Genomic DNA, 20,367 nt, shown 5'->3' with positions numbered 1-20,367 from the left:
TTGAGGTTCTCTCCGTACAATATTCTCTTTTCTTGGTTTTCTTGTGTTTTGCTGCTGTGTTGGTATTTCCTGGTGTGATTAACATGCAGTTACAGTGGTGATTAGCATGTAGTCTGGTGTAGATTTTAGATAATTTGCCTTTAATGGCGTTTGTGGGAGTTTGATCGTGGGATCTAGTTTAGAAGAGGAGGTTTCTCTGCCTTTAAGGGATTTTAATCCTAGTATGAGATGTTTTTCAATATTGAATCAAAGCTTTTCGAGGTGGATAGGAATGGCAGGTACGTGATTCTTACAGAGAAGGGGTGGAAAGGGATAAAAAAGTTGAACTTAAGTCTGGGAACAGTACGCTGGTTTTTTAATGCATTGGAGGTGTGCTTGAAGAAGGAGGGTAAGGGCTTTTACTCTGCATATAGGGATGGAGACAGGGGCTACATTGCGCAACGGTGTTCCAACTCGCGGGGAGAATACATGGCGCTGGTGGAGTATTGTGGAGGGGGTCGTCGAAACTGTGTCTTCATACCAGGGGATAAGGATAGAGTTGGATGGAGAAAATTAGTGATGGAGCTGAAGGAAGCTGGAAGTGGTGGTGGGGTTCAGTTACCACCAATCACAACTGTGCAGAATTCAAACTTGCGCTCATACAGTGATGTTTTGCGGGGGAGCAGAGAAGTGGAGAAGTTTCGAGACGTAAACTATGCAGAGAAAATGGGTTTGGTGAAGAAAGGTCCCGTCACTTCTGCGGGTAATGACCTGTTGCGGGATGGAGTTGGCAGAGACGTTGTCGCGCTGAAAGAAGAAAACGTGTTGAAGGCGTTAAGTGATATGGAGGAGCAATTGGGAGAGTTAGCAAATAAGGTGGGATGGCTAAAACGGTGTGTTGAAGTTAAAGGCATAGCGAGACTGGGCTTGGATCATGGACGGGATATTGAAGATCAATGGGCCAAGGAAAACGCTGGTAAGGGGAAGGGTAAAATACTAGGCCGGGAAGTTGGGTTTCAGCCCAACAAGACCCAAAAACAATCGGGCCCTTTCTGGAGGCAGACATTCAACCGGACCCGAGAGGAAGTTGGAGGTCCATCGGGGGATGGAACTGTGCCGTCGCTTTCGGTGTTGCCACAGACAACATCGCCGAAGGTGGTAGTCCCTACAGCGGAGGTAGTGGTACAGGCAAAGGTTTCGAAAATCGCACAGAAAGGTGCGACGGAGGCTAGCGATTTTACGACGTTGTCTCTGGGGCCTGAAATTCATGTGAGGGAGGAGATGGGTCCATCCCACTCGAATGGGTTGTTACAGGGGTCAACGAAGGGGGATTCTCAGACACATTTGAGTAACGTAACAGTGACAAAGCTGCTTTCGGAGTTGCCTCAGACAACTTCGCCGAATGTAATAGAGTCTACGGCGGAGGTAGTGGTGCAGGAAGTTGCTTCGGATATCGCACAGAAAGGTGCGACAGAGGCAGAGAGACCTATGGCGACGCCTTTGGGGCTTGAGATTAATGCGAGGGAGGAGATGGGTTCATCCCTCACGAGTGGGCTGTTACAGGGGTCAGCGACGGGGGTTATACAGACCTCTCTGGAACAGAAATCTACGATGGAAACTAGAATTCAAAGGCTACAGAATTCAGCTATGTCTCAAATGGTTGTTGGAGAACTCCTTGTTGGACAGAAATCAAATTCAAAGGCTAATGATATAGTCGGTTCAAATAGAGATGGAGAAGCAAGTATAGAAGGTATTAACATGCAGTTGGGGTTTTGTGAAGGGGATTGCATGGATAATAGAGAGGCTGAACCATTAAGAATGCTTCCTCCTAGCCCCAATTCTGACATTATCCCTGATTGGGTTCTCAAGAAAGTGGATGAATTGCAATTATGTACTGGGGTGTCTTGTACAGGTTTTGAAGAGCAGTTTTGGGCTCTCATTATAGCCATTGAAGAGAGTAGATTGAAATCGGCTACAAAGAGAGAAAGGGAGCTTAAAAGATTACAATGTTCTATAAATTATGAAGGGAAGGAGGGTAGTTGTAGTAGGGATAGAACGAAAGGGAGGGGTATGAACATTGTCCATGAAACCTAAAATTCTATCTTGGAACGTGAGGGGGCTTAATGAGCGCATCAAACGCGCCCGCATCAAAACTTTGTTGAGAATGTGGAAGGTGGATATAGTGTGCCTTCAAGAAACAAAATTAAGATATGTTGAGCGAAGTCTTATTCGTAGTATTTGGGGATGTCCTTATGTGGGATGGTCATATTTGGCTTCGGAAGGAGCTTCTGGGGGGGTGCTCTTGATGTGGGATAAAAGAATTGTGGAGGTGATGGAAGAGTGTGTTGGGACTTGCTCGGTGGCTTGTTTATTTAGAAATGTAATTGATGGGTGGGAATGGGCATTTGCAGGCATTTATGGACCTAATCGATATAGAGAAAGAAGAAGGTTGTGGGAGGAGTTAGCGGGTGTATATCATCTTTGGGATGTGCCGTGGTGTATGGGTGGGGATTTCAATATCATTCGTTTCCCAAGCGAGCGATCAGGGAATAATGGCCACTCAATAGCAATGGAAGAGTTCTCCGAGTTCATGTTTGATCTGAATCTTATGGATCTCCCCCTTGCAGGGGGGGAGTTCACATGGTCTAATAATAGGGGGTGGTCAAGACTGGATAGGTTTCTTGTTTCTCCTTCTTGGGAAACCCACTATTCGGAGCTGTATCAGAAGAGGTTGGCCCGGGTTTGCTCGGACCATTTCCCAATTATGTTAGATTGTGGAGGTATTAATAGGGGTCGTCAGTATTTCAAGTTCGAAAATATGTGGTTAGCAGTGGATGGCTTTGTTGAGAAAGTTCGTTCTTGGTGGTCTTCTTATCAGATCTCGGGTACCCCTAGTTTCATTCTTGCTGGGAAACTTAAGGCATTAAAGCAAGATTTAAGGAGATGGAACATAGAAGTTTTTGGCAATATTGAAAATCAGAAAACTAGTCTATTAGAGGAGCTTCAGGTCTTGGAGGAACAGGCGTTAAGGGGAAATGCTTCGGAAGAGGCACTACTACGGAAAAGGGTAGTGGTGACTGAATTAGAGAGGGTCTTGTTGATGGAGGAAACATCGTGGCGCCAAAAATCCAGGGCTCTTTGGTTAAAAGAAGGGGATAAATGTACGAAGTTTTTTCATAGAGTGGCCAATTCTCATAGGCGTAACAACACTATTGAGTCCCTTCAGTCAGGTAATCAAGTTCTATCTTCTCCTACTGATTTAGAGCATCATATTGTGAACTACTATGAGAATCTGCTAACAGAGCCGACTGGTTGGAGGCCAAAGCTCGATGGTTTGCCATTTCAGTCCATTGACATGCAAAGTGCAAGTTGGTTGGAAAGACCTTTTGAAGAAGAAGAGGTACAGAAGATCATTAGTAGCATGGCCAAAGACAAAGCACCTGGACCGGATGGGTTTTCGATGGGGTTTTTTCAACATTGTTGGGAGATAGTGAAATGTGATGTTATGCGGGTCTTTTCTGAATTCCACACTTTCCAAAAATTCGAAAAATGCTTCAATGCTACGTTCATAGCTCTTGTTCCGAAGAAACAGGGAGTGCTGGAAATTGAAGATTTTCGCCCCATTAGTTTAGTGAGTGGGATTTATAAAATTATTTCAAAGGTGCTGGCTAATCGTTTAAGTGTGGTTATGGAACAAATCATTTCAAAGTCTCAAAATGCCTTTGTACGGGGGAGGCAGATACTTGATTCAGTTCTTATTGCTAATGAGTGTCTAGATCAGAGGTTAAAGGAAGGTAAATCAGGTATACTTTGTAAACTGGATATGGAAAAAGCCTATGATCATGTAAACTGGGATTTCCTCCTTTACCTACTTGGGAGATGTGGTTTCGGTAACAAGTGGATCTCATGGATACGATATTGCATAACTACTGTGCGTTTCTCAGTGCTTGTTAATGGTAATCCGGTGGGTTTCTTTCGTAGTTCACGTGGTCTGAGGCAAGGGGATCCATTGTCTCCATTTCTTTTCGTTATTGTTATGGAGGCACTAGGCCGGATGGTGAAGGCAGCTGTTGAAGGAGGCTATATAGCGGGTTTTGTGGCAGGCAATGGTACTTTTGGCTCTGTCATGATATCACACCTTTTATTTGCAGATGATACACTTCTCTTGTGTGAAGCGGAGGTGGATCAAATACAAGCCTTAAGGGCACTCTTGTTGTGCTTCGAGGCGGTGACGGGTCTAAAGGTCAATTTGGGCAAATCCGAGATGGTGGCGGTAGGAGTGGTGCCTCATATCAATACACTAGCAGAAACGTTGGGATGCGTAGTGGGTTCTTTGCCAATGAAATATTTGGGCCTTCCTTTGGGTGCCACTTTCAAAGCTAGAGGTATATGGGAAGGGGTTATTGAGAGAATAGAGAAACGATTGGCAGGGTGGAAACGGTTGTATTTATCGAAGGGAGGGCGGCTCACTTTGATCAATAGCACTTTATCCAATCTACCAACTTATTTCTTATCATTATTCCCGTTGCCGGTAGGGGTGGCGCATCATATCGAGAAATTATTCCGGGAGTTCTTGTGGGGTGGTCTGGGGGAAGAAACTAAATTCCATCTTGCTAGTTGGAACAAAGTTTGCTCTCCAGTTTCGGGTGGTGGTTTAGGTGTGCGCAATTTGAGGACTTTCAATAAAGCGCTTTTGGGAAAATGGTTATGGAGGTATCAAGAAGAAGGGGAGTCATTATGGAAGGAAGTGGTAGTTTCGAGACATGGAGGTGCTTGGGGGGGATGGTGCACTAATGAAGTAAGGGGGGGGGGATGGTGTGGGTCTATGGAGATATATAAGGGGGGGATGGCAGTGCTTTGAAAATAATGTTAGATTTGTAGTTGGTCAGGGCACTCGCATCAAGTTTTGGCAGAATGTTTGGTGTGGAGAGCGTTCTTTGGAGAGAGCCTTTCCAACTCTATACAATATTGCGATTAATGGGGAGGCTTCTATAGCAGATCTATGTGTGATTGCCCAAGACTCTTTTCAGTGGAACATTTTATTCACTCGGGCTAATCATGATTGGGAGCTGTCTATTGTTTCAGAATTTTTTAGCATGATATATTCCTCAGAAAGATTAACGACACAAGATGATAGGCTACAATGGAGGGGCAAAGACAGTAAGAAGTTCTCAGTCAAGACATACTATAAAATTCTGGTATCACAAGGTAATGAATATTTTCCGTGGAAAAGTATTTGGAAGTCACGCGTACCTTCCAAAGTGGCTTTTTTTGTGTGGACTGCGGCACTTGGGAAAATTCTAACCACGGATAATTTAAGAAAGAGGGGACTCATAGTAACGGACTGGTGTTATTTGTGCAAAAAAAATGGAGAATCAGTGGACCATCTATTATTGCATTGTGAGGTGACGAGAGAGTTGTGGAATGGAATATTTCGTAGGGTAGATGTCGCATGGGTTATGCCGGCAAAGGTGGTGGACTTGCTTGCTTGTTGGAAGGGTCTAAAAGGCAGTACACAAGTAGCTGCAGCTTGGAAGATGATCCCGCTATGCATTATGTGGTGTATTTGGTTGGAAAGGAACGCACGCTGCTTTGAAGATAGGGAGCGATCGATGGAGGAGCTTCAGAATTTTTTTCTACACACTTTACTATTATGGTTTTCAGCCATTGTTCTTAATGGAAACAGTGTACATGAGTTCCTAGCTCAAATTTAGTTTTTGAAGAATGTATTTAGGTGTTTTCTATTGTATACTCCCTGTGTACATAGGCCTTGCCTATCTTCATTCATATTAATGAAAATTCACTTTTTACTGATAAAAAAAAAAAACAATAATTAATTATAAGAAAGCACTTCAAAATAATTTTTACAAAATTAAAATCATAAAAATAAACTCACTAAAATCCAACCAATCTTAAAACAAGAGAATAAATTTTTGAATAAATAAAAATAATCCTTCAGTAAAAATACACTAAAATACGGGATGTTACATTTATGGTCGGCATGTTAATGGATGGCTTCATTCATTGAATTTTGGATTGTTAAAATAAGCAATTTAAAGCTCCTGGGTTGGTCCTTGTATTTTTTCAGGAGAATATGTAGACTCGATTGCTAAGATTACATAATTCCTTTTGTTTGGCCTGCATCCATATAAGACTGTTCTGTTTGTAATTTCCTTTTTCTTGCATTTTTTTAGTCTACCTTTATTATGTTTTGTAGTTGTTTCTTATAATCAAGAGGAGCTTAAAGAGATGCAGCGCTCTAACAAAGAATCAGACGTTATTTAATTTGTTCAAGGTGAATTCTTGAAATCCATTTTCTTTTATCCTTTTCTGTTATGTACTCTATCGCAATGAGGTTAATGATGTGCATTTTTATATTGAGTTGTTCTCTGTGAATTGGTTATTCTGTTTTTGCCACGTATGACGAGAAATACAGTGAGGGGTGAGAAGAGGGTGCATGTGTAGGGTGCATTACGTGGTTTCTATAGGAAATAATGTTAGAGCCCCTTTCCCCTGTAGGTGTTTCAAAGAATTCTCAAAGCATATGCAACAAAACTTTTTGCAAGACTGCCTAGGGGTGGAACAGGGATAGTTGCAGCAGCCACGGGTATGGATGGACAAATAAAGGTATTAGCTGACCATGTTTATTTTCATGTTTGCTTTGAGCATTGTTTATTCTGTACAAGATACTAATTTTGGCTTTGTCACCTTGTGAATGTTTTGAGCAGACTTCTGACAGGGATGAAAGGGTGATTTGTTATATTGTGAATTCAGCAGAATATTGTCATAAAACGGTTGGTTTCTAAATTCATGGTATTTGGTGTTGGTTGTTGACTTCAGCTTGATCTATGAATGTTGGAAGACAGGATGAAAGAGTCTATATTGCAGCATTCAGATACATGACACATTTAAATTATGGAAAAAAACAAAAGGCTGAGATGATTTCATGTTGATCTCTGCTTTCAAATTCTTCATTTATTAAGGAGCTTAATTAGCTATTTGGTTACTCATCCTGTTATTTCTATTTTTGAAAAGTTATATGTTTTAAATTTTAGTTAAAAGTAATGCCTGATAGAGTCCTAGGGTGTGCAAGCCACACCCCCTTTGAAAAAGTGGGGTCTACCATGAAAAAGTTTGTTTTTCATGTGGGTCCCATAGTTCCCCTACTTTTTTCAAAGGGAGTGTGTGGGGCTTGCTTACTCTAGGAATGTATAAATCAGTTCCCTTTAGTTAAAGCCTTGCCAGATTAATGAAGTGCAACAAAAACTATTTTCTGCGCTAATACTAATTAGATGTTATTGATATCTATTTCAGTTTACCTAAAGGTTAATGATATCTCTTGTCCATACAACATAAATTGGTTATAATTACAAGTTTGTAAACCCACGCAACGATCCTCTTGAGCACATATGTGTATGATATATCCTCCAAAGGTTAGAAACCACATGGACTGGATATGGTGGTACTTAATTGTATACGTTTCCATATATTACTATCATAGTTTTTAGCTCAAAATGAATACTGATTTGCAGTCTTAAAAACTTGGGATTTTTTTGACAGTCTGGTGAATTGGCAGAAAGTGTATCAAAAATTATCGAGACTCAATTAGCGGAGGGAGTGGATATGTCAGAAGTGCAGGTATTGACTACCACTTTAATAATGCCATGGTTAGTCTTCTCTTCATTTCTAGGGGAGTAATGATATTATGCAGGATGAGTTTTCGGCAGTGATCACAAAAGCTTTAGTAACCCTAGTGCATGGCCTTGAAAGTAAATTTGATGCTGAAATGGCTGCCATGACACGTGTCCCATGGGGTACCCTTGAAAGTGTTGGTGACCAATCAGAGTGAGCACATATATTTGAAATTTTTAACCATAAGTTCTAGGTGCCTGACACAACTTTCCACAGTTGATCACATGTACCTTCTTGCAGGTATGTTAATGGCATAAATATGATCCTTACTAGTAGCATTCCTGTACTTGGAAGCCTTCTTTCACCTGTTTACTTCCAGTTCTTCTTGGACAAGGTGATTCTAAAGTGGATGATGTTATCTTAGGTTTTGCTTCTCAACATAGATCTTGGTCTGAGGTTCAAGAATCTTGCATATGGGTTTGTTATTTATTTGGATTCATTTTCTATTACTAATCCCTTATGAATATTTTTTTGCATTTATTTGTCTCTAATCTCTTGATCTTAGAATATATTTAGGTGTTCTTTTGTATACTTCCTGTGTACACGGGCTATGCTTATTTCATTGGTATCAATAAATTTACTCTTACTTGTAAAAAAAGAAAAATGAATATTGTTTACTAATATAAAAGAGGCTTTTGCATATTTGAATGGCTAACGCTAGACTATTTATGCTCAATTAAATATTGGTGTGGTTATTGTTCTTTCAAAGATCATGCCTCCGTACTTGCCCAAAAAATATTACCCCTCCATAGGATTTGGGCATCCTTATCTGTGCAAAATCTAGTTAACTTCTAAATTTTTGAAGTAGTTAGTGACATACTAAGATTCTTTCAAAGAATCTCGCTTTCAAGTTTTATTCAGCTAAATATCCTAATTTCTTTCTCATTCTATGCAGCTCGCATCTTCTCTTGGTCCTCGCTTTTATGCAAACATTTTCAAATGCAAGCACATATCAGAAACTGGAGCCCAACAAGTATTGACGTTTTTTGTTGTTTATTTTTATTCCTTTCTAGATTAACTTTTTTGGCATCAAGAAAGGAATTGTTTGAATTAGTGTATAGGTTTATATCTTTTGGCTTGTGGGATACTTAGTAAGGATCCTCTTTAGTCTTGAAAGCTATGGCACTTTTTATGTCATGCCGAGGGTGTATGGTGTTTACAAGTCACGTATGTGCACATTGAAATGACTCAATAGTTAATATAAATGCCTTGCATCTAATGTTCTCAGGCTTAGACCTAATTCAAGATAAGATGCAACATCTACGGTAAAAGAAAATCCCTGGAAAATTATGTATATAACCATGCACATTGATGAACAGTGTAGAAATACAAGTCACTCTATAGTCAATGTTTGTCAAATTTGTAGATGTGTATCCTTGCCATTTATACATGTGATTACTCTAGACCATCCTTCTAATTGTTTTTTCCTTGAATGTAATCTTTCTGGTTGATTTGCCATAAATAAATTGTTTGATGCTTTTGCAGATGCTATTGGACACTCAAGCAGTAAAGACAATTCTTCTAGACATTCCTTCACTTGGCCGACAAGTGAGTTACTGATTTGAAAAAGATACATGTTATCTTTAATTGATGCCTCTTTCCTTAGAATTAACTGTAACGGGTGGCTTGTAGTTTGATGAGAAAGCTTATGTTTATTACAATCTACTTTCTCTTTTCTTCTTTTCCGAAATAAACATTATATCTGTATATGTTTACTTTTTTTGAGTGAGAAGTGTTTAGTCGATTTCAGACACAAAAACTCCTATCGCATTTATTACCCTTGATTGATATTCCAATTTAAGTTTGCTTTGATTATATCCATTACAACATTCAACTTTTGTGGACAACATATGGTATTCCACATTTTTTTCACAAGTAATCAACAAAGTGTCATTAATTGAAAACAATAAGCATAGAATAAAGAAATCACAACAGTGGTGGTTGCCACCCATCAGGCCACCACGTGCAGCCCAGATCTGACCGCCAATGGTGTCAAACACCACCGACAGCCCGATCTGGGCTGCCATTGGTCTATATTGAGCTGCCCTTGGAGGCCGGGCTGGCCACCACAGGCCACCACATAATAAGATTTTTATGTTTATATGTTTGGGAGGAAGATGATCTTTGACTAAAAAATATGTTTTGACTTCAGAGATGAAACATGTTACCCAAACATGCGTAGTCTGTTAAAATGTATCGCAACTGTCTAAAGGAACTACCTTAAGTTCATCCATTGCGGCCCGCAATCTTGAAAGCTTTCATCATTCCTTTTCCTCCAAATGCTCCACAGTAGACACATGGGAGCCATCTTCCATATTGCTTCAACTTGTGGATTGCTTGGAGGTCCTCCAACTTGCTAGAAAATCCACCAAACTTCTAGGCATTACCCATTCAAATCCCACTGTAGCAAAGAAGCCGTTCCATAAGTTCCTAACAATGGGGTAGCAAATAATCTACCATTTTTCCCTTCTTGCACATGTAGCACTCATCCATCATAATGATCCTATGTTTTATTAGATTATCTACAGCGAGGATCTTCTCTAAGGAAGCTATCCAAAAAAAATATGATACTTCTTTCAGGGGCGCCTTTGTCTTCTAAATGTTCCTCCAGGAAAATGCATAGTTCCTTGGATTGTTAGAACGTGTTGAATGATCGAACAGAGATCCTTCCTTTTTTACTTATGCAGAGTGCAGTAAGGTAAAGAACTATGTGATGTATCCGCTTTCCAATCTTGTCTACACTACCTACGGTAAGGTAGTCCATATAATTCAAGAAGCTGAACTCTACCTTGGTGCTAGGTTGGCCTTTTCTTAAACATTAGAGGCCTAGTGTTGCACTTCTCATTCCAAGATTTTGTGCACTTGTGTATGGGCAGGAACTAAATAGTACAGAATGATTTGTAAGATGCTATTCAGTAGGAAACCTGGCCTCTGATTAAGTGGCTTTGTGATCAAGCATGTGTTGCTGACTGGAGACGGAGAAAGTTTGATATTTTTCACGTGATTAGGATTTAGAATTTATAGTTTCTGAATGTTATAATAATAAGTGGACAAGGAAAAGGCATCGCCTGCCATCTGTAAACGATTTGAAGCGCTTCATTTGCTATATTAGCATCACGCTATTGAATGAATTTCCCATGATTTATATGACATGATTATTTGTAGGGGCTTATAGTGGTCTCTGATTGCATAAAACAAACCTCTTTCACATCATTTTCTTCCTTTCTGAAACAGACAACTGGTGCTGCTAGCTATTCAAAATTTGTGAGCCGTGAAATGAGCAAAGCTGAAGCACTTTTGAAGGTTTTTGATCATATTTTGTCTACATTTTGCTAAGTTTGGTTTGATTTTCTTATCATAATTATACTAAAAAAATCTTACTCAAGTTTACATGTATTTTTATTATTCAGGTTATACTGTCCCCATTTGATTCGGTGGCGGATACATATCGAGCATTGCTACCAGAGGGCACACCAATGGAGTTTCAACGAATTTTGGAGCTTAAGGTTTTGGTCTATTCTTGCTATTTGATATAGGGTTTAGTCATACTGTAGACTGTAGTTACTGCATGATCGGTTAAACGTCAAGCTCAAAAACATTGAATGGATATAGATCAAGACTGTGAGATGTGACTCGATAAATCTACTAATGGACTGGTGAAAATGTTGAGGTTTTCTGAAGCATTGAGTCTAAGATAAATGAAAGTCACTATTCAAACCCGTTTTCAACACTTGAAATTGTGTGCCCCATTATCTGCTAATGATGCTGGATAGGCACCTTGGATACGATGTCTGATAAATTTTCGTATGTCAGTCTTCTTTTTAGCTCTCACTAACCACAAGACATCTAGCATTGCCACTCCAGAGAAGGGGTGCCTTTGAAACGTTCATTATAGCTGCCCAACAGAATTGTGTCATGGGTTTGTCCATTATTCCTACGTGTCTTCTGAATAATTGAGCAAGTTAATCATGGATAATGAATCTTGGCATCTTATGAATTACATGAAAGAACATATGCTTTCACTGTTAAGTGCATAGTTTGACTTCTTGATTATATTTCGACTCAGGCATGACACTAACAGGCTACTTCCTACTATTTCAACAAAGGTTCCTTGGGAAGATGCATTAGAATTTGGTGTTCAAAAATCATGTTCAATCTTGACTGCATGTTGTTGTTGTTGGTGGGGGTTCCTAGTTTCCTAGTGTCTTTAGGGGCGCAATAAATTAGACCTCCTATGATGCTTCAATTATTGCATGTACTTGGTTACAGAATGACTAAATGAAAAATATAGGAGGGGCTGTAAAACGTTCAACTGTTACCAAAACATGATTTATTGTTTAGTTATTTTCCTCCTTAGCCGATCACTGTATCAGTGTATCTCCCAGATGGGAAAATGTTTGGCTAATCCAATCTTTCATGGATTCGATTTATATCTTGTATTTGTTCTTTCTTTTATGAAAACAAAAATATATATATATATATATATATCATTTTTATTGTTAGGAACGCTACAAGAGATAAATTATTGCAGTTGGTGCATGGATCTACCAAACAGATTTTTTTATGCTAGATGGCAATTTTGTTGCTAAAGTTGCAGTACATGTTTTACGCATTCCCTTGGTCCACTTAAGTATTTTTTCAATATGCTTACTTAAATCTTTAGTCGCTTTTCTTCTTATTTGATTTTATCTTTATTTTTTTATCCGGATCATTAGAAGTTTATTAGAGGTAGCTTTGCCGGATCATGGTGTTCCATCAGATGGATAGTAGATGTATTAGTTAAGAGTAGCTAATATGTATTTGATGTGATGGTGGAGTTATATTAAACTGTTAAACCTTGAGGATGGTAATCTGTAGTAACGATCAATGTCTATTGGCCAAAAATATTTTGAACTTTCCAGAAGTGTTAGGTGATGGAGTTAAAGGTGTTTTTATTGTTGGCTAATACTGTGCTTTCCATGTGCAGGGTCTAAAAAAAGCTGATCAGCAAAGTGTACTAGATGACTTCAACAAACATGGGCCAGGGATCACACAACCCTCTATCATGCCATCAGTAGTACCAGCGGCAGCTCCTGTGATACCCAGTCCGGCTTCAATCGGACTAGTTGCTTCCCGAGAGGATGTGTTAACCAGAGCAGCTGCACTTGGAAGAGGTGCTGCTACAACAGGATTCAAGAGGTTCCTTGCTTTAACAGAGGCTGCAAAAGATCGCAAAGATGGGCCCTTTAGAAAGCTCTTTAATCCATGACCGCATTTGAATCCCAATTTTACATGTAGTTTTGGTACTGGTGTCATTGCTTAAAAATACACCCTGCAGTCCCCGCGCGCGGGGGTGGGGGGTCGGGGAGGGATTAGTTTCTCAATGGTTCATATGAGGGGTTAAAACAGAAATGATATGGACACGGGCCCGCGTACACGGATCCCTAATTTGAACAGTTCTTTTACTGTTCGCATTATCTATAAAGCTATTGTTCATGTGAGGGGTTCGTGTAAAGACTGTGTCCCTAACATTACTTTTGAGTTACGATAGACAGATGAAACTAAGAGACAGAGATCATGAAGATGGGAAATTATTTTAGAAAATAAACCTAGCATAATAACAATAATAATTATAATAATTACAACGACAATAACAATAATAAATGGGGCAGCAGTTGCTGCCATCTAGGTAGCAAATTTCACTATATGCATTGTAGAATCCGCCCAGCCCTATTAAACCCATACAATCCCATTTTACACTAACGCTCTCACTATTTCTTCTCTCTCTTCTTGACCCACCATCCCCTCCCCACATTTTCCCTGCTCTTTCTTCAATTTTCACACCTCCCAAAAAGAATCTTTATATCCCAAATTACAAGCCTCCTAGCCATTTATTTTGTGTTTAATGCTTTAAAGCATGAAAACATGATGTATATAATGATAGCAAGCAAAATCTTGAAAAATGGCCATGGATGTTTTGCCCATAGCCTATATAAAGCGAGGGTTAAGGCATCCATGTGCGTAAAGACAACATCTAGGCATGGATCTAGGCCTTGTTTGTTTACGCAAACCATTTCATTTAATCATTATAACTTTTTCAAACTTCCCAATAATATACAATGAACAATTCAATTTTTTTAAATTTTAAAATAAAAATAATATTAAGATATTATATTCTAATAATATTTTATTCAATTTTCAATTTTCATCTCATCTGTATAACCAAACAAGGCTTTGTTGTTTAAACATGAGTTTTGAAAAATTGAAGCAAATATGACAGTCACAATCTGAGTTTCGGGTATTACATGTATATCGAGGCTAATGCATTCATGTGCGAGTGGTATATTAGCTTGAATCTTATAGTATAAAGGTTGGAATCTTGTATAGTACTAGATGTTTCAACCATCACATGATAAGAAGGTTAGGGATTATTAAATCAGCATTCATGTACCTTTTAATGTTTGTGGCATGAGCTTGACCTTCAATGCCATGCATGTATAGAAATCTTGTTTAGGATTGAAAAGATGAAGAAAAAATTGAAGGTTTAGACATTGAGCATTTCGGCCATGTCTCGGTTAACATGATCTTGGACTCGCATGTATATAAAACGATTTTAGAGCTGTAAGTTTCAACTGTGCAAGTCCAACTAAGAATAAATGCACAAAAATTATAAAATCTGTCTAGATGGTTTCGGCCAAACCATGTAATTTGGAGTTCTAAGGCTGCATCATTCATGCGTGTGTTCAATTGTGGTTGAAACATGAATCTAAGTAAGGAATTGAATAAGTAATGAACATGCAAGACTTCTATCAAGCATGCATCTAGATTAGATAATGGCCTTTGGAAAAAATAAAGGTTGGGGGTTGAATGTGACAATGTTCATGAATAAATAAGTCAACGACTAAAATCTCATGTGATTTATACATGTTAAAATGTTTATGAATAGGAATTGTGCAATTACACTATGAGGAAATCACGGCACCACAACTGGACAGCAAATCTTTTGTCGTCAAAGAGTGAAAGAAATGAGGAGACAAATAAAAGAAAATATATAGATGAAAATGAAAGAGATAGACACTTTAAGATTATAATATAACCTATCATAGGGACTTTCGTTAATCTTTTAGACTTTCATTAAGCTTTTATTAATTTTCATTCAATTCTCTTCCATTCCTTACAATTTATGAGAGAATAAGACAAATGAGATTATGAGAGAATGGACATTTCCATCTACCTTGTAAAACCTCGTTCCTCCAAGGCTTGTAAAGTTAGAGGAACTGGATGATATGCTTTGTGCCAGGTATAAAAAATCCCATAAATAAAACTTTCACACGATAACCTAGTAAAATAAATCTCTTAATCCAAGCATTTGTTCAATAGCGCATTTAAAATATAATGGTCTAACATGTGTTACGCATTGTAAAAGCATAAATCATTTAAATGTAAAGAAAAATCTAAATCCTCTCTCTCAAAGACTAAGTCTCATTGTCAATGTCACCCTCCTGGAAATCATCCTCAAGCCTTCCTCACCTAGGGTGGGAAAATATTTAAAAACAAATAATATAAGTCGAATACTCAATAAGAACCACATCATATAGTAAACATAATTATAAACACAAGGTTTTCATTTAACTTAAACATTCTTAAGAAAAATTACCTTTAAGCATCCTTAAGCATTAATCTTAAAGCCTTAAGAAGTATTCTTTTACCTCAACCATAGAAGCATAAGCATTTATTTAACCTCAATCATAAATCATTTGTTACCTTAACCTTATCCTCAATGGCCGTTTACACACTGTTAACCCCCATGTGTTAGGGTTGGCGACCTTTGCGATCAATGGTTTTAGCGTGGAATAGAACCGAACTTAAGAATGGGTAATCATTACGTGCACCTCTAATTATGCATTCCAACATTTCCATTCATCCCAACATCATGTTACCATCCTCAACTTAGCTTGGAATAGAACCGAACTTAAGAATGGGTAATCATTAGGTGCACCTCCAATTATGAATTCCAGCGTTTCCATTCATCCCAACCTCATGTTACCATCCTCAACCTCATATGGCCATTTCATTAACCTCATTAAACACATGCAATCATACCATTCATTTTCTTTTCTTTACATTAACATTGCCTTACCTTTCATTCTTTAAAATAAACAGTCATATAATATAATACTTAGTCACATCAGTCATGCAATTCTAAATCATAAAGCATCTTTGATCATACATAGAGTTCATAAAAACGGATAACAATGAAGAGCTCATAAATACATATTTACCTTTCTAAAACATTTACAACATAGATATACTTTTGGAAAAAGAAACTTTATAGTTTACTATAAAATTATGTGTAAAGAAGGTACTCCATCGAACTCAATGTCTAGAACATTCATTAGATGTATGGTTGAGGGTCATGGTGCCATGACGATGGTGTTGCTGGTGGATGGCATTGTGCTCGGCATATGTGTGAGTGCTCATGTATTTAGTGGTTCAACACATGGCATGTTGTGAGTGGGTGTGAGGGAAAAGTATGAAAAATTGCCTATGGCAGTGGAGTGGCACACGGCATGGAAAGGCTAGGTTGTGGTGGCTAAATGAGTGACTTGTAGTGAGTGCAAGGGTGTGACACAAATCTTGGGAGGCAAAGTGTATGTGCCGACTTCTAGGGTTCTATAAATAGGGTTTTGCGGGGAGTAAGTCCAAGTGGGATGAGCTGCTAGTGTTATGATTTAGTGGGGAATCTGAATAGGCTTGGGGTCTTGGACATCCTAAGGTGTTCAACTTGATGCAGCCCAAAATCTACAAGGATGAATACAAATGGATTTGGTAGATTTTGATGAAAACAAATGAAACAAAACAAAGATAGATAGCTTGCCAAGTCACGTCGCCATGTTAGCATACCACATCGTAAAGTGTTGAGAAACTTAATGGGTAAATATTTGGAAGAATAGTTCGATGATATACTAATTTACAGCAAAAGCCAAGAACAATATTTGGAGCACTCAATCAATGTATTCAAGGTCCTCCAAGAGAATCAACTTTTTGTGAACCTTATGAAGTACACATTCATGATTAACTGAGTTGTTTTCTTAGGATATGTTGTGAATACATATGGGATGCATATGGATGAAGACAAGGTGAAGGCTATTCTTGAGTGCCTATACCCAAGATCAATGGCTTTGGCTCTTTTTATAGGAGGTTCATCTGCAATTTTAGCACCATCATTGCTCCAATGATGGAAGTGGTGAAAAAGGAGTTCCATTGGACAAAAATGGCTGCAATAAGTTTTGACTTACTCAAGTCCAAGCTAGTTGAGGCTTCAATGTTAATCCTCCCCAACTTTTCCAAGCCTTTTCAAGTAGAATGTGGTGCTTCAGATGCTAGCATTGGAGCTGTGTTAATGCAAGAGAAGAGGACAATGGAGTATTTTAATGAGAAACTCCATGATGCAAGGTAGAAGTACTCAACTTATAACAATGAGTTGTATGCCATTGTGCAAGCACTTCGACATTGGGAGCAGTATTTGTTTGGAGTCAAATTCATCCTCTACTCCTACCATAAGGCTTTGAGATTTTTAAAGGGGCAAAATAAGTTAAATTCAAGGCATACAGGATGGGTTTCATAATTGGATAAGTTCCACTTTGTCTTACAACACAAACTTGTAAGTTCTAACAAAGTGACTGATGCATTGAGCCACACTTTGCTCAGTACACTTTCTTTTGAAGTCACTGGTTTTGAGTTATTACCATATCATTATGCCTTTGATGTTTTCTTTTCAAAAATCTTGCAAGAGTTGAATAATGAAAAGAATAAGTGATCAATGGCTACCTCTTCAAAGGAAACCAGCTTTGCATTCCCGAATGATTATTGAGGATGTTTGTTATTGAGGAGTTGCAAGTTGGAGCCTTAGAAAGACACTTTGGAAGAGATAAAATAGAAGCTCTTATGAAGCAACGATAATTTTTGCCAGCTATGAAGAATGATGTAGCTAGATATAACCAAAGATGTCTAGTTTGTCAAACAGTAAAGGAGGAGTCCGAAACACTAGTTTATACCAGCCAATGCCAATCACAAATGCCCCTTGGTAAGATCTCTCAATGGTTTATACCAACCATTACCAATCCAAACTACTGGTGTATTTTTGTTGTTATACATCGCTTATCAAAGATAGCACACTCCATTCCTTGCAAGAATTCTACGAATGCTTCAAATATTGCTACCTTGTTTTTTAGAGAGGTGGTACGTCTGCATAGAGTCCCTAAGACCATCACTTCAGACCGAGATCTCAAATTTGTGATCACTTTGGAAGCTTATGGGAAACAAGTTGCAATTGTCAAGTGCATACCATCCCCGAGTGGATGGCCAAACTAAAGTGGTAAATAAATCACTCGGAAACTTGTTGAGAAGTTTAGTTGGAGAAAATTCAAAAAGGTGGGAGTTCGATATTTCACAAGCTGAGTCGGCATACATTAACTCCATCAACCGATCTACAAAGAAGTCTCCATTTGAAGTTTTATATGGAAAAAACCTATTCATATACTAGAAATTGTGCCTTTGCAAAGCCAAAACAAGGTTAGTATGGAGGCAGAAGAATTTGCATAACATCTGAAGTTCATTCACGAGCAAGTTAGAAATCGGTTGAAGTAATCCAAAGAAAACTACAAGTCGAAGCTAATTTACAAAGGAGAAAATTGGAATTAAATGAAGGAGATTTGGTCATGGTCTACTGAAGAAATGAAAGGTTTCCCACTAGAACCTACAACAAACTCAAACAAAGAAAGATTGGTCCTTGCTAGATTTTGAATAAGTCGGGGCCTCGTGCATATAAAGTTGAACTACCAAAAGGGCTTTCAGTTAGTTCTACCTTCAATTGATGCCACCTTTACCCTTACAATGGTGAGGAAGAAAAGGCCGTAATAAGTTAAGAAGGTTTCCAAAATATATAGCACACCAAATCCCCTCCATGAGTCTATTGAAATTTTTCATGTTGGTTCCATCACTACTCTCCATGGAACCTATACTCAGTATTTGGTACATTGGCAAGGGAAGCCAAATTCTAAGGATGCTTGAATTTCAAGTGAGGAGCTCAAGAAGATTATCAAACAACTATGGGAAGAATTGACTTTCAACTTGAGGGCAGGTTCTCTTGAGTAAGAGGGGAATAATGTAGTAGCACATATGTTGATGTGGCACAGTGACATGGCCACCTGACCTGGCAGCTAAGGTGGCATATGGCATGTGTGCTGAACAGAATCTATAGTAGGTAGTTATTTATTTTAAATTTTGAATTTAACCATTTATGTGTCTTGTATGGTGTGTTAGACATAGGAAATAGTTAAGCACTTAATATTTATTGCTGTTGAAAGTTGTTTAAAGTAATTACTAATACATTGGAAAGTTGTATTTGGCCTTAAATAATGCCTCCTACCATTAATCATATACTTTCTATTTAAACACAAGGAAATGGTCAAAATAAATAGATAATTTTGAGTTTAAAACTCTCTTGCAAATTTTACATTTGAAGTTGAGTTCATCTCCTTCTTCCATCAACTGTTTGACAGTGTTGAGTGACATCCCAGGTTATCTACCTTAGTTTTCCTTCATTTGTTTTCTCATCAAAATCCACCAAATCCATTTGTATTCATCCTTGTAGCTTTCGAGCTGCATCAGCTCGGCCCTAATGGGCTTGGGCTCAGTTCTTGAGCTAAATCAAAATTTTACTTTCTAAAAATAGAAAAATCATAGTTCTAGTGTGACCCTACCTTTCCTAATTTCAAAACTTGAAGGTTCAAGGTGTTACTATCTCTCATTCTTATAAAAAGTCTATCCTCGAAATATCTTTATCGAAGAGTGAAGGGTATTTGCTCATTAGGGGTGAAAAAAAATATGAAAACCGATTGAACTGGCCCGTACCGGGGTTCGGTCCGGTTTGTAAGCGGTCCGGTGTGGTATCGGTTTTCATATTTTAAAAACTAGTTTAAACCGAATCGGACCGGTATATATAGTTATAATTTCTTATATTATATTATATATATTATACGCTAAATTATTAATTAATATAACATGAAATTCTAATATTATTATTCAGGTCTATTAATCTTATAATATAAAATTAATACAACGTGTGATACAACATAAAATTAATTTTATAATTTTTAAAATAACATTTGATATAATATATAAATTTTAATCTTAAACATATATGTTGATGTCATGTTTCGCAGCCCGAGAAGTACCAAGACAACCAAGCTCACGCCACCTGCAACTAAGAGGGAGGAAAGGCTCCGGTGACATCCGGGGTTACTCCGATGCCAAAGTCAGTAAATAATCCTCTAGTGACAAGAAAAGCTCATAAGATTAGATAGAATAGTAAAAGGGTTTCATGAGAGAGAGAGGCCTCCCGTAGAAGAGATGGTTGTTATTTATACCTGATCCGGGATCCACAGCCGAGGGAGATCGCGGCGTGTCAGGTAGTACCTAAGTCAGACTTGTTACCACTCATTCCTTACTGCAATAGCATGTCAGTCTACGGCTTTGGCGGCCGAGGGAGATTGTGGCGTGTCAAGCCGTGCTTGGTCAAACCTGGTGCCACCTTTCTGCCAGAGTTGGGTGTCAGGTCGTGGCCGAGCCGTCCTGCGTACTCTGGTGCCTTGAGACTGATGAGGCCATGATGGGTCATATGTCCAGTCGTTAGCAGAGAGTAGGGCATCCTGC

The 20,367-nt window shown here is 38.5% G+C and overlaps 1 protein-coding gene across 1 annotated transcript in view; it reads left to right on the top strand.

Moving 5' to 3' along the window:
• The window catches only part of LOC109005495 (vacuolar protein sorting-associated protein 53 A), a 33,597-nt gene extending 20,446 nt beyond the window's left edge, over nucleotides 1-13,151 (top strand). The window contains exons 14-24 of the mRNA XM_035689770.1: nucleotides 6,197-6,274; nucleotides 6,499-6,606; nucleotides 6,708-6,773; nucleotides 7,540-7,617; nucleotides 7,691-7,824; nucleotides 7,912-8,005; nucleotides 8,567-8,644; nucleotides 9,157-9,219; nucleotides 10,906-10,974; nucleotides 11,082-11,177; nucleotides 12,638-13,151. Coding sequence (XP_035545663.1) covers nucleotides 6,197-6,274; nucleotides 6,499-6,606; nucleotides 6,708-6,773; nucleotides 7,540-7,617; nucleotides 7,691-7,824; nucleotides 7,912-8,005; nucleotides 8,567-8,644; nucleotides 9,157-9,219; nucleotides 10,906-10,974; nucleotides 11,082-11,177; nucleotides 12,638-12,919 — 1,146 coding nt within the window. The 3' untranslated portion in view covers nucleotides 12,920-13,151. The remainder of the gene's footprint in view (nucleotides 1-6,196; nucleotides 6,275-6,498; nucleotides 6,607-6,707; nucleotides 6,774-7,539; nucleotides 7,618-7,690; nucleotides 7,825-7,911; nucleotides 8,006-8,566; nucleotides 8,645-9,156; nucleotides 9,220-10,905; nucleotides 10,975-11,081; nucleotides 11,178-12,637) is intronic.
• The last annotated feature ends 7,216 nt before the right edge of the window (nucleotides 13,152-20,367 follow it).

Source organism: Juglans regia, chromosome 4 (assembly GCF_001411555.2).
Source record: "Juglans regia cultivar Chandler chromosome 4, Walnut 2.0, whole genome shotgun sequence".
NCBI classification, from domain to species: Eukaryota; Viridiplantae; Streptophyta; class Magnoliopsida; order Fagales; family Juglandaceae; genus Juglans; species Juglans regia.
Note: the sequence above shows the minus strand (reverse complement) of the source record. Positions and strands in the feature narration are given on the sequence as shown.